The sequence below is a fragment of the Equus przewalskii genome, chromosome 27 (assembly GCF_037783145.1).
Source record: "Equus przewalskii isolate Varuska chromosome 27, EquPr2, whole genome shotgun sequence".
In the NCBI taxonomy this organism is placed as follows: domain Eukaryota; kingdom Metazoa; phylum Chordata; class Mammalia; order Perissodactyla; family Equidae; genus Equus; species Equus przewalskii.
Genome location: NC_091857.1, coordinates 30918979 through 30933994, shown reverse-complemented (window position 1 = coordinate 30933994; position 15016 = coordinate 30918979). Strand labels below are relative to the sequence as shown.

General features: G+C 47.7%; 1 protein-coding gene across 3 annotated transcripts in view; it reads left to right on the top strand.

Annotated features, from left to right (window-relative positions):
- The window catches only part of RCAN1 (regulator of calcineurin 1), a 96675-nt gene extending 90554 nt beyond the window's left edge, over positions 1-6121 (top strand). For all 3 annotated transcript variants that reach the window (XM_070597729.1, XM_070597730.1, XM_008516893.2), the window contains exons 3-4: positions 1149-1308; positions 4356-6121. In XM_070597729.1, coding sequence (XP_070453830.1) covers positions 1149-1308; positions 4356-4528 — 333 coding nt within the window. In that variant the 3' untranslated portion in view covers positions 4529-6121. The remainder of the gene's footprint in view (positions 1-1148; positions 1309-4355) is intronic.
- The last annotated feature ends 8895 nt before the right edge of the window (positions 6122-15016 follow it).

The window sequence follows — 15016 nt, the reverse complement described above, 5'->3', positions numbered from 1 at the left end:
GTAGCAAGTTTTCATGAATTGGCTCAAGGATCAGGGCTAATGACTTGCTCCAGACCCAGAGCAGACCAGACTGGCTCCTGGCTCTGTGCAGGTTCTCAGCAGCCTCCTCTCTAAGTGGAGAACTTGTAGTCTGCCAGCAGGATGCACATCAACACAGGGCTGCCAGGCCCGGCTTGAAGGAAAAAAATGAGTTGACCAGACATGTAGCCAAGACTAAGACTTCCTCCTGGTAGAGGGGTCCCAGCCCCAGGGCACTCAGGCGATGCTGTGAGTGGGTTTGCTTTTTCTCTTGCTCACCACCCTTCCAGCTCTCCTCTTGGGGACCCTCCATGATAGGTGACCCACCTTCCAGGCAGCTCACAAAGTTCCATTTGATGATGTAACAGGGGTCGAACAGGTTGGCAGTGGGGAGGGGGAAGAAGCTTCTCTCAGATTCTGCTCCCTGGTTAATGTGAACCCCAGTCCCCTGTGGGGGCTCTGAGTTCCACACCAGTTTGGAAGCAGACCCTGCAGAAAGGCTCCAGCCCGAGAAGACGAAGTTGCCCGCCCTGCCCCCTGGTAGTGGATGTGAGGCAAAGCCTTGGCCTTGGATCCTTAGTGCTGAGCTCACTCCTTTGTGCATTTCTGGGGTTCCATGTAAGTAAAGACTTGGTCCCTCCATGACTTTTTCTGATTATTAAAGTAAATGCCTGTTCATTCTGAAAATCCCCTAAACAACTGTATAATCCTAGAGATGTTGCTTAGCCTGTTGGAGCTTCAGCTGCACTTTTGTGATATGAGGAGCTAGAAGAAATAGATTCTGAGATCCCTTCTGACCTGGACGACAGTGGCTTTATTTTTTCCATTTCTAGGAAAACCATTTCTGTTGATCTTCCCTCAGTCTGGGTCAAGCATAGTTACTTGCAGTCCCCGTGCTTGGAGTCCCAGGCTGGGAGGGGCTTCTAATCACGTTTGCACTAAAACCAGAGTTCTTCCCTCCCCCTCCACTCATGGACCCTGTTACCATTTGTCCCTGAACTGCCCGGTCCTGCTGCCCCCACGTGGCTCGTCCCCTCCCGCCTGTCTTCCGTAAGCTGTCGTTCAGTGCTGCTGCATTTCTTCAGTTCTTCCCTCGAGAAACATCCGCCTGTATTTATTTCTCTCCTCAGACTTTACACATAGGAAGTTCACACCTGGCTCCACCGAATCCAGACAAGCAGTTTCTGATCTCTCCTCCTGCCTCTCCCCCGGTCGGTTGGAAACAAGTGGAAGACGCCACTCCTGTCATAAATTATGATCTTTTATACGCTATCTCCAAGCTAGGGCCAGGTAAGCGGTGCTCTCCGGGGGGAGCAGGGCAAGGAGATGTGGAGAGATTGCGCTCCAGGTCCGAGACACAGATGCTCCCCCACAGCAGGGAGCAGTGGCGGCCCCATTGCCTTTTCAACTTTCCGTGTGATGGATGCCAGTGGCGTTGTGAATCTTCTCTATTTGCATTCTTCCTCATCACTGTAACTCACGCTGGGAGCCTGCGTGCCTGCCTCGGGCCTCATTCCTTAGGAAGGTGTACAAGAGGGACTGTAGCTGGCCATGGGGACCAAGCACCGTGACCCTCCCACTCGGCGTCACCTGAATCCGTCCCCTCACCCACTGAGCACACCTCATCTGGGTGGCTCAAGACCTGGCCCCACGTCCTGTCGCTCCAAGTGGGGATGAGCAGGTGGACTTTGGAGAGGCAAAACAGACCCCTCCCTTTTAGGAATTTCATTGTAGTGGAAGGTAATTTTGACCGCTCATCTCATTCTCGCCTGCCCTTTTGAATGTGTGAGGGAACAGAGAACCATCAGTTGTCGTAAGAAAGAGCCCCAGTCTTGCATGCCCTGACTTGGCCCCATACGGGTGCTCCCCCGGCAGGGGGAGGCTCCAGTCCTCTGCAGGGATGAAGGGAGACAGGTACTCTGGCTCAGGCTCCTCATCTGTAAAATGGGTGTTACCCAGTGGAGTGACCGGGAGAGGAGACCATTGTGGAGAAAGCACTTTAAACAGTATCTGGCTCATAGGCAGCACTCAATGCATGTTTTTTGAAAACAATAAAATGTTAGTGACCCCTGTCCTCTCTGATAGGGTTTGGATGAGAGGTGGGTACAAGAGGGTCTTGGGGTACAGATGTTTGAGCCCCACTCCTGCCCCATCTTTGGAGCAAACGCAGTAAGTGCTGAGACCATCAGCTTTCTCCTTGACCAGCAGTCCGATGTTCCTTTGGGTTGAGAGTTTTATTTTCTTGGACCATCAGCAGTTTCGTATTGAAAAGATCACATTTCTGAAAACATGGCCCGACGGAAATCCCCCGTGTGGTAAGAAGCAAGGATCACGTTACTTACTGCTCATCCTGGCGTGAAGGTCAGGATGGAAAATGGCTGGTCTGAGCAAGCGTGTGCTTCTCCGGGCAGCTCCTGGCCCAGGCGCATCCCCACAGCTGAGGGTTGGAACCTGCTGTGATGTTAGAGGAGGGAGAAACAAAATCTGCACCTGCAGAGAGGTGTCACACTGCTCCAGAGGCAAGGAGAGATGCTAAGGAGAATTCCTCACTCTCCAGAATGTACCACTCCCTTCCAGAAGGCTTATTTGAGAAGGCTTTATAGAAAATGGACATAATGTCCATTGGCCCCTTAGTTTACTTAACAATGAGCTTGAATAATATTTCTTATCTCAGCTTTACTTTGCCCCCAACAAGATTGCACATACAGTCCTACGCCAAGCTTTCCGGACTATGATTGATGGGGAGCTAGATAAGGATTTGTCAAGAGCCTCCTGACCCAGGGGGACTCTGACCCTCCACCTTAATTCTTGCCAGGAGAGAGCAGAGGCGCCTTCACCTTCTCAAAGGCAATCATGATGACAGTCCAGTCTCCCCTGTGGGATAGAGGGAAGGGAACCACCTTTTTTATGAGTCACAGCGCATTCTGTGTTCAGAGGAGTTGCCAGAGCGGGGTGAGGCAGGAAGCCCTGCTTAGCTGCCCTTCTAATCCAGTCAGGCAGGAAGAGAACTTGGAGGAAAACCCACCCCAGGCTCCCCCGCAACTGAGAGGTAGAGCAAACTGAAGCAAGCTGCCTCCCTCCCCACCGCACCCCTATCTGAAATCCCCAGCATTTCTGCTACTCCCAGCTTTCCACCAGTAACCATTCACGTTCCATTTTTCAACATAATGAAACGAGGTGACACTTATGGGGAATGGGTACCGTGTACCAGGTACCAGTGCTTTGCCTGCATTCACTCATGTAATCAGCTCCCTGAGATCAATGCCTTTATTATCCCATTTTACAGAGGAGGAGTCTGAGGTGCACAGGGGGGTGAAGGGACATGCCCATGAGCACCGGGTACTAAGCGGCAGCACTCACAGGCCAAGTGCTGGCCTCTGTGCTGCGCTGCCTTCCTCAGCTCCCAAGATGCAGACTCTTCTGTGGCCAGACCGGCGCCATAGAGCGCTGCCAGGGCTTGGCTGCTGAAGAAAGCTCCCCCAGCCCTTGCTGGACCAGAGTGGCCTGAACTTGACTGAACTGGAAAACTAAGGCTGACCCAGAGCAGCAGGACACTCCTGGTTCCAGGGGGTTGATAGCTGTCGTTTGAAAAAGGATGCCGTGGTCGAAAATGTTTTGGGAGCCCCTGGTTCAACCAGCCACCCTTGTGTCTTCATGCAGGCCCTCCTTGAGCCTCCTGTCCCCCGGGGTGCTCTGTGGAGGGAGGCTCACTCTGTCCTGTCCTGACACATTTATTCATGTGGCATCTTTTCCTGAACAGATACTCCTCACACCACGCTGTGGGGCGGGGGGGGGGGGGGGGTCCTCTGGGTGTTTTAGGAGACCTGGTGGACATGTTAAGTGTAATTGGAAAACACATTCTTTCTGTACCTTTCATCTTCCTGGACTCAGAGTATTTGACTGAAAGCAGAGTAATATGCAATGATGATATTGTATATTACAGTCATATGGCACTTAATGATGGAGACGCATTCTGAGAAATGCGACCTTAGACAATCTCGTTGTGGTGTGAACATCATAGAGCGCACTTACACAAACCTAGGTGGGATAGCCTACTACACACCTAGGCTATATGGTACTGATCCTACGGGACCACTGTCATGTATGCGGTCCGTCATTGATCGAAATGTCATTAGGCGGTGCATGACTGTGTGTGTCTGTGTATATATATTTTTTTCCTGGATGAACCAGCAAAGAAACACTAATCCAGAGCATACCGGCCATGTCCCTCAGTCCCCACTGAATGTCCACAGACCCCTACTGCTATTCCAGTTACTGTTGCCCATTGGCTGTCAGTGACTTCCCTGAGTTACCCCGCAATCGTTTTCTTTCCCCAGGGGAAAAGTATGAATTGCACGCAGCGACCGACACCACTCCCAGCGTGGTCGTCCACGTATGCGAGAGCGACCAGGAGAACGAGGAAGAAGACGAGATGGAAAGAATGAAGAGACCCAAACCAAAAATTATCCAGACCCGAAGGCCGGAGTACACGCCCATCCACTTAAGCTGAACAGGCACCGGGACGCAGAAGTAATCCAAGTCATACTCAATGGGGAGGAATCTTTTACTGTGGAAGTGGCCGGTCACAACTTTGGAGGTGGCAGCCGTGATCACGGTGGCAGAAATTCCAGTTCATGTTGCTCAGGAGAGAGGCAAGGCTTTGTCTCCTGGTTCTAGTGCTGCGCGTCAGTCAGTGTTCATGGCTCCCAGGAATGTCCTGGGCCAATCACTGAGTCTGGGGTGATCGCACAAGGACATTTGGGAACGTCTCGAGAAAACTGATAACGATAGTGTTTTGTACTTGTTCTTTTCTAGTAGGTTCTGTTTTTGCCAAGGGCAGGTTGATAATGGGTCCGGGGAGAGCCTTCTGTTTCTAACCAGCCCACGGGGTAGACTATCTCTACTGGTAGGACAAGGCACTGCGTGAAGCCACGGAGTGTCTGGTGCGGAAAGGTTGCGAAAACAACAACCATACAATGTGGGAATTGTAGTGTTTCCTTTCTTCCTCTCATGTTCTAATGTTTGTGCATGTATATTACTGATTTTCATGACTAACCTTTGTTCGTATATAGAGTTCCGCCATTGTTGTTTTACATCTTTTGGGAAGCTAGGAAAGCATTTGAAAAATCTGTCACCTCTCCAGATTCGTGACTCTCTTTGCAACAGCGCTCACACGTGGAATTCTACGGAACTCACTCACTCAGCACCCTGTCCGAAGCAACTTACAACTCAGTGCTTTGGCAAAAGAAGTCGATCTGAAATTCCTGTGTAGAGTTTCGCTTATAATATTCAGAGAACCGCAGTTTCACTGCCAATTTTTTGTGGATAAGAAATTTTAGTTTAGGTGTTTTGGGTAGGACATCGGTTTCATTGATTTCTTTCGTGTGGTGGTTTATCTCCATGAGTCATAGCCAAAAGCCTTTTAGGAGAGCTGTCGGGTGACATAGTTGATTTTTTACCCCACTAAAACATCAAGATAAACTTGTAAATACAGCTGATAGCATATATTCATACCTGTTGTGCACTTGGGTGAAGAATCTGGGAGTGGGAAAACAGTGTAAGACGTATTAACCCACTGTGAATTGTATGTTGTAGAAAATGCTGTCACAGCGTTGGGCAGGACTCGAATTCAAGGCGTGTGAAGTGGGTAGTTGATGTGTGGTGACATGAGAGAGATGCAGTGCCTTTTCCCATTAATTCCTGATGGAATTGTTACACTAGGTTAACGTTTGTAATGTTTTTCTAGTTGTAATGTGTATGTCTGGTAAATAGGTATTATATTTTGGCCTTATGATACCATAACAAAATTTGTCCTTTGGAAATACCTAATGCCGAGCTAACAGTGCATGCTTTGGAAATTCCGAAGATGGTTTTCTTTAAGAAGCAAATACATTTGGTGGTTCATGTCAAGAAATTGACAGAATGTTCTCAGAACCCTGTTTACAGAACTTGGCAGGTTGGGTGGGGCAGGTGAGGGAGAGACCATTGCATAGCTGTCAAGTGTTCCTAGTGACGTGCTTTTAAACTGGAGAGGCTAACCTCAAAATATTTTTTTTTAACCGCATTCTATAATAAATCGACACGATATGCTCTTTACGGAAAAGTTATGTTTGTCATTTTATTTCTAATGATCGGTCTGCGAGCCCTTTGAATTCTGCACTGTCAGAAGGACACATCCCGTCTTCAGTTTGAGCATAGAAACTGCTGATCCTTTGTTATGGTTCACGGAGGGTCAGCCACACTAACAGTACGTCACCTCATAAAGGGGAAAAAGGATGAAATTGGAAGTTTGAGTATTTCCTTTGTCTAGGGAGATGATACTATGATGAAAACTAACGGCTCCACTAAACAGTGTTTATGATTGTTAATTTGAGGAGTTCTCCTTCCTGTTAGGAAAGCAGTCCACAGAAGGTACGAAATCCCAAAGGCCAGTTATGTTCAGAAAGTCCATCTCTAGCCTTCTGGTTGAATCTCAGGCAGCCTTTTCCCTGGAATTCTTGTTACAAAGGGTCATCAGCTTCCTGTGTGCAAGGTGTAAATAACCCAGTATGTATTTGCTGAACACTAGCAAATGACATTCATCTGGATCAAGATTAACATTCGGCATTTTTCCATGAAAATTCACATGCTTCTCTTGTTTCCTTTTATGAATAGCCTCATCCTGTCATTTCCCAAGAGCATTTACATATTTCAAAGCCATATATGTTTGAAATTGAAACCTGTTGGGAATCCACATTTCCGTCAGGTTGGTTGAATCTGATTAGTGAGCAGATTCACTAATTGACCACTTAGTGAGGGAGGGGAGCTGTCATTTATCATTTGAAATCTCTAGGAGCCCACGGATGAACAGAGCTGGGTTGAGATGTGCGCCAGCCCAGGATCCTGCTTCATAAATAACGCTGGAGCGAAGCCAAAATGTGTTGTCAGTTAACTCAGACGTCCAGCAGGTCCGCTTACACAACTGGGGAAATGTAAGTGGATGGTCCCACTGCCGGGGAAGCCAAGAGATCCTGGAGCAGAATTCGCAAGTCAGCCAACATCCTCACTCATGAAGGATGATGTCTGATGAGTAGTTCTGTGGCAGGTACGTGGGGCAGCCTCAGCTGAAATTCTGAAACCAATAATGCCTGCGGTTGCTGGTTACCAGGCTGATGGATATGAAGGGCCCCCAATCATGAATGTGCCCAGGACTCCGCATTTCTTTGTCTGGCCCTGCTTGTGTGAAGACTCGGTAAAATGCAAACTGACAGACGCAAAGTGGGTGGCATCCCGCAAAACACACCCTTTGTCATTGATTGACTGCGTTCCTTAAATAGATTTGATAGTCTGTATTTCTGATCTGATGGTAAGTAGCTTAGGGCCATCCAAGAAAAGAAAATCAGCCCCTCCGAAATGTATGCTACATCCTAGTGAAGGGTAGTAAATGATGAAAGAAGCATAACATTTCACGCAGCTGTTAATACTTGGGTTATTAACATTGATTTGCAGTCAGCGACCATTTAAGATTTTACATTTCCAGAACACTGTGTGAATTAGTGCCCACAGAAGACTTGGGTTTTCAGAAAGCTTTAACTTTAGGTAGAATATACAGAACTCACTACAAAGTAAATAGGTTTTATCAAATACCAAATTGCAAAGGATTCAATACACTATATGGACATGTTATCATCAAAAATGAATCGGCAGCTGGGGTCTGTCATCCTTTACGGCTTTTGCAGAACCCCAGGGAATGTTTGCCTCAATATAAGTGCCTATCAAGTAACATTCACCTAAAGAGCAACAATTCGGAGGGAAACTGCATAAATAATTTCCTTAAAATTATTTGGGAAGAAGTTAGAACATAAGGAAAAAAATATATTCTTTCTTCCCCAATTCTCTGGTATTTTGATTCTAAAGTAGGACATGTCAGGAATTTTTTCCAGCATGCCACCACTCTTGGCAATCTTTAATTCACATCTGAAATTCTCACTCTTGTGACTCACCAAAAGTTACATAGCAATCAGGTAGATGGATTTTGTTCTCGCATACCTCATTTTCTCCAGCAGTCCCTCCCTGCTGTTCGTGAAAGGTCATTTTAATCATGGCTATGTTTATGAGAGACAGAAGGAAATTATTTGCAAGTGATTGAGATGTGGTATCTATATTCGACATTTCTTTTTCTTGTGAGATTCTGATTAGGGCTTCATGACGATGCTACACAGCAAATGGGAGCCAAGGATTGCTATAGCCCCAGGTCACAGCTCGCTCTTTCAAGGCCATCAGGTCACTGCTCCTGGCTGACATTGATACTCTGATCAGTGGAATTTTCAGACAACTCACCATGTTGTCTTCCCTATGCACCATTATGCATGTTCTCTCTGTCTAGAACATTATCCCACTGCCCCAGCCCAGCCTAGGCTAACTCCACAATGATATGCACTCCATGAGAGCAGTCCCACATCTGTCCTACTCAGATTTGTCTGGATCACTTGCAGCCACCACTGTGCCCAGCCTGCTGCCTTCAATAAATGTTACTGAAATAATTAACTGACTCATTGATATTTGTCAGACAGGTCTCCATCATTAATGTCTCTTTTCCCTGAGAATCATTCTTAGCTAGTCCTGCTGAATCTCCCATTGTATCCCATACTTCCCCATTGCCTTTTTATTTACTTATTTTTTTATATTATTGCCTTTTTAGCATAATTGTTAAATTGTTTGTGTTCCCTGTTAGAACATAAGTCAAGTGAAGGCAGGATTCCTGTGGCCTGTGGCTCATTGTAGAAATCAACAAAAGATGGAGGGATGGATGATGGACAGATGGGTGGATGGATAGATGGGTGGGTAGATGGATGGATGGATGGGTGGGTGGGAGGATGGGGATTTCAGAGGCAGAGCAGTGAGAGGTCACTAAGAGAGAATAGAAAAATAATGAGGCATGTTGCCCTCTCCCTACTCAGTAGAGCCAATAAGCAGCTCAGTGCTTTAACCCAACAAATTGCCAGGCTGCTGAAACAACAAGAACGGGAGAAAGAGAGAAAGAGACATAATTGTGTTGGAGCAGGGCAATAGAAGAGGAAAGAAAAGAAAGCTTTTTAAAATTTTCTTCTCAAAACAGAGCAACTGGCTAGAAGATGAGTGACTGGGAAGGGGCGGGAAAGAAACTTTCAGGTAGATGGAAGTGTTCTGTATCTTGACTGAGCAATGCAATAGTAACAACACAGTCACAGTAAAACAAAGTCTATACATTTGCCCAAAACTCATCAAATTGCACACTCAAAATGGGTGCATTTTGTTACGTGTAAAGTATGCCTCAATAAAGTTGATTTAGTTTTTAAAAATCAGCATAAAAGAAAAAATTTCAAATCTTGGGACAATGGGCAACAGTTGGGGGAAGGTGTTAATTCTCATTATATCCTGGAAAAAACATTTTCAAGTGTCTAATGCTTTAATAGCATTCTTTTTTTTTTTTTAGTTGGTGCCTAAGCTAACATCTCTTACCAATGTTCCTCTTTTTTTTTTCTTCTTTTTCTCCCCAAAGCCCCCCAGTATATAGTTGTATATTCTAGTTGTAGATTCTTCTGGTTGTGCTATGTGGGATGCCACCTCAGCATGGCCTGATGAGTGGTGCTGGGTCTGCGCCCAGGATTTGAACCGGTGAAACCCCGGGCTGCCAAAGCAGAGCACACGAACTTAACCACTCCACCACGGGGCTCGTCCTAATAACATCCTTAAAACACAATATTATACAGCAAGGCAAAGCAGAACCCCAAATTAGTGTGAGCACTCTAATTAAGCTTTTCTAGGAAAGCTTGATATGTCCATGACAATGTTAACTTTAAAAATCAACTTTTTGATATTTATTTCCTTAAAGAATAATATACACCCTCAAATAATCAGTGGTAAATAAAATTGACTTTAATGTGTCTTTAATGTCAACCCACCCTCTCCTGAGACCTCGGGCAGCAGTGACATATTGGACCAGGAAAATACATCTGTAGTGATACATTTGAAATGAATGAACTATTGGGAAAAGAAACAAACAAACAAAAGAACCCACTATGTTTCTACAAGGTCAATTTTATTTCTGAAGCTTCTAAAACATTTTTCCTGCAAACTATACAAAATCCATATCATTCTTTTTATTACAAAAATAAAAAAATTTTAAGCACCATGAATATTGGAGAAATAACTTTTAAATGTTATATAGGATCATGAATAACCATTATAAATAGTGGCTCATATCAAATACGCATGTCAATACCTTCCAACATCTAATATTCTTCATTGGGTTTTATTACAGGCTCAGTTGCCAAATAACCTCTTTTAACTGAGTTCATTTGAATTCATGATTTGGATAAGGTAAAAATAGGCCCAGCTTCAGTTTTTGGTCTTCATTGCAGGTCTTTGGTGAAAAAGCAGAAAATTTGCTTTTGTAGAGGTACTGTTAAATAAGTGGGTATGTAGAAGTTTCTTAAAATATCTTCATATTGAATAATCAAGAATGGAGGGATTCACATAGATTAAATTGGCTACGGCATGGTATGCCTTGTTTTTATTAAATCGTTGCACACCCATAAACATGTCAACATGAAATGCTACCATGGAAACAAATGTGATGGTGGGAAAAAAGTGCCCACAGCCTTCTCCCCACCACCCAGATTTGCTGCCTGGCTCCTTGGCTGGTACTGGGAACTAAGGAAGCTGAGCACCTAGGAAGCCCAAGGGACCACTTGCATCTGGGAAAATAGGAGCTCCCATGGGAAAAGAAAGAATCAGGGTAGACCTTCAGAGAAAACGGGGAGCCGATCCTGCCCACACCAGCTTTGGTCTGGTTCTTCAGGGAGCTTTCATTTGTGGCCAGTGAGAGACTCAGAGCAACTGCTGAGCTCAGGAGCTCGAGAGACAGACAGACAGATAAAAGAGCTTGAAAACCACACTGAGGCGGGACTTGTTTTCATTTAATATCTGGCTGGCCATCTGCTGTTTCTTAAACCCAACTGCAATGCTCAGGCACTGAACTGCCTCGGCTTTGAGTCAGCTGGTTTTCTCTGCTGAATTTCTGGGCTGAATTTCATTTCCTAAATGGTTTTTCTTCTTGTTTGGTTGAGAGCCACCCTGTTCCAGATTCTTGGTGGATATATTCTTTAACCCTCCCGGTATTGTGGCTTCATCAGGACACGTGGTGTTCTTCTCCCTGAGGTTACTCACCATCTCTGAGCCAAGTCTAATGTTGTAACCTATTGAGAAGTTATTCTTTGTATGGATGGTTTTCTTGTTTTTTTGTTGTTTTTTTTAACCCTTGTAGGCCCATTAGGAAAAGAATGGAAAAAGTTTCCCCTTGCAAGGTGTTTAACTAGGATAATATGCTACTAAGTCTGGGCTCCTTTAGCCCCCAGAGGATCTCTCAGGTCCTAGTGTCTGGGGCTCCTCTCTCTGAAAGATCAAGGTCTTCCTGGTGAGTGGTCGAGCTTCCCGTGTCTGAGAAAGCAGTCAAAGGAAGAATCTGTGTTCAGAGTTGGGAGAGGAGAGGCCAGAGGTCAGGAGAGGTTAGGGTTGGGGTGGGAGAAACAGAAAGGGGATGAAAGGAGAGAACTGAGCCTGTAAGCAGCCGGGGCCTCCCAGGAGGGAAGACTGGGGAGAGCCTGACTCTGTCTTTACGGGTGAGATTCAGCGCCAAGGACAAAGCCTCCTCCAAGGTCCCCCATGGCCAAGCTTGGCGAGGACGCAGTTGATGGCTCCTCCTGCGAAGGATGCTCCTCTTTGTCCAGGCCATGCAGGCCTGAGCAAGGAGCAGAGGAAGGGCCGGGCCCTCTCCATGGTGTGGGAAGGCAGAGTCCTAGACTCCCTGTGTTCATGGAAAGAGCCCCCGAAATTGACCTCCACTGAACTGCCTGCCAATCTGAGAAGGTGGGTTCCTGGGCCAAATTTCATTTCATCCTATGCTCAGGGTGACTTTTTTTTGTTATTTTGCTTTTCATTTATTCAGACAAAATGTGCCCAAGTCCAAACTTTCTTTTGTCTTAATTTCCAAGCAGGACCCTTAGAGCTATCCCTTCTCCAGTGTTCCTTGTCCCCATCAGTGGCGACACCATTCACCCAGCTCAGCTGAGAAATGCTGGGGTCATCCCTGACTGTCCTCTTCGTCACTCCTCACGTCCACTCCACTCGCAAGTGTTCTCACCTGTTTTCAAATGCATCTGGAGTCCCCCTCCTTCAGATCGCCTGGTCGAAGCCAACAAGGTCTCCGCCCCAGGGTGCTGCAGGAGCTTCTTGTGTGGTCGCCCTGCATTGCTCTGCTCTTTCCCACTCCAGTCACTTCTCCACAGCAGCCAGAGGGACCTTCCTTACCTCAGGTCAGATCCTGCCACACCTTTGCTCATCACCCCCCAGTGACTTTCCATGTGTGACCACCTGGATGATGGATCCAAAGATATCCAGGTTCTAATCCCTGGGACGTGTGGATGTGATCTTATAGGGCAACGGCACTTTGCAGGTATGATTAAGATAAGGATTTGAGTTGGGGACATGATCCAGGTGGGCCCAAGATGTAATCACAAGGGACCTTAAAAGAGGGAAGTAGGGAGAGATCTGACGACAGAAAAGAGATCTGAAGATGCTCCACCACTGACTTTGAAGACAGAGGAAGGGGCCATGAGCCCAGGGATGCAAGGAACACAGTTCTTGAGACTGGAACAAGCAAGGAAAAGGATTCCTCCCAGAGCCTCCGGAGGGAGCACGGCTTTGCCCCCACCTTCACTTCGTCCAGTGAAACTGATGTTTGGCTCTGGCCTCCAGAACAGACAGGGAAGAAATATGCACTGTGTTAAGCCACGAGTGTGGTACTTCGATGCAGCAGCAGTAAGAAGCTAATACACTCCCGACTTAGAAGGGAATTTAACATCCTTACTGGGCTCTGAGGCCCTCTCCCTCCTGGCCTCTGTCCTTCATGTCTGACCTCCTCTTCTACACTCTCTGCTGGCTCAGCACTGCCCAGTTAGACCAACATGCTAAGCACCCTCCTTCGTATCTGAGTTTGCCACAGATATTAACTTCCGTGCAGTTTCCAGGACAATGCTGAAAGAGGTGTGGATGGGGATTTTTAGGCCTCTGCCTTGGGCTCTGAACACTGGAAACTACTAAATTTCTTCTAGAGGAGGAAATTACACCATCGACCCATGTTGCCAGCTGCCCAGGGCATGCGATGACCCATGTTGCTCCAGCCTTGTCGGGCCACATAGACTAGGCAGTGGGTGGACCACTGAAACAGTGGTGTGAATTAGGACTGACCAAGAATTCAGAATACTTTCTGGAAATAAAGCTTCCTCCCCAGGGAGTGAGGTTTGTGGATCTTGACTGGGATACGCTGCAGGGACGCTCCAAGGATGGTGGTTCAAAGGAGGCGGAGGCAAGTGACTAACAGATGGCCTTAAGGACTCAGGACATTTCTATTGCTAATGCCCAATCTTGGGTTATCTCAGCGGAGAGCCCAAGTCCTTCGAAGCAAGTATTTGGGGGTGGGAGGGAGCTATACAAGGTCATACAGACAGTTTCACGGTGATGGGCTGTCCACCTGATTGGGAGAGTCCTGGACTCAGGCCATGGGCCAAGGGTACCCTGAGGGACAGACTTTGCTCTATCTAAGCTCAGAGCAAGCGAGTTTGAGCCCCACTCACGGCTTCTTCCAAGTACAGAGGCTGATGGAGAGGGCTGGAGGAGAAAGCGAGGGGAGCATGATGCAGAAGGAGAATCATGGCGCCAGGCAAGGGCCGCGTGCAGAGGGGGCAGTGCTGAGCCAGCAGTTCACAGCTCAAATGACCGCCTTGCAGGATTCCTGCGGCCTCACCAGCAGGTCTTTGCAAGCTGGCTGCCATGCTCTGGCATACAGCCCCTGGGCCTGTCATGAAAGACGCAGAATGGTGTGGCCAGACCTCACACAGGGCAACTGTGCTCAGGAGGAAGAGACTAGAAAGAGTTCTGCCAAGTTCCTGAGACTGCCCTAAGGACAAGTACCTACTGCCAATGATGTGAATGCTAAAGTGCACTTGGGGGGCCGTCAGAGATGAGAAAGGGATAAGAGAAGGGGCAGTACTGGCCCCTCTTTCATTAGGGACCCCTGTGCCCCTGCCTCCATCCTCACCCCAACTCCCAGATGATGGACAGAATGGGAGGCGTTTCATCCGCTGACAGGGGCCTGGCCGTGGGAACCCCCCACTGATGTACTCTGCCACCCACCCGGGCAGGGCCTGCCTCCCCTGCAGAGAAGCAGGCTTCGAAAGAGGAGACCTCAGGCATAAGCAGAGCCTACCTCCTCCCAGGGCCGTGGTCCTGACAACCGGGAGGGAGCTGGGAACCTAAGAAGATGAGCTGGGCCTGGGAGGTGGCTGAGCTTCAGCTTCTGTGACCGCTCACCAGCCAAGGCCACCAGCGCCCCCTGCTGCCAGTATTGAGCTGTGCACACTTAGAGAGCGGTGAGGGGAGAAATACAGCACCTTGGGACAGGAAGTTTGGAGGCAGAGGCCAGTGTTACATTGGGCATGGAAGGGGAGGCAGAGAGGTGACCTAGGCAGGCCATGCAGGGCTGTGTAGGAGAAGGTAAGGGGGCTCAGCAGCGGGCACCCCCCGTCTGAAGAAATAGTTCCTTTATCCCCGCTCTCCAAAGAGTTCCCTGGACGTAGCAGAAATCTGGCAGGAGGCTGTGCCCCCCGGGGTTGGAGAGAACGAGAATGGGATTGATAAGGATGCCTTGTGAGTTGGGGCCGAGGGCTTGCGGTAGGCAGAACAGCCAAGATGCCCCCACAATTCCCACCCCCACCCCAGGTGAACAAGCCCTACGTGAACCCCTCTCTTGGGTGTGGGCAGGAGCTGTGACTATGATGGGGTATCACTCTCATGATTATATCACTTTATATGTCCTGAGTTCTACAGATAGAACTCAGTGCCCTACTCAAGTGACTATGAGTTAGTCAGAGGAAAGATTATCCTGGGTGGGTCTGACCTAGTCAGGTGAGCCCTTGAA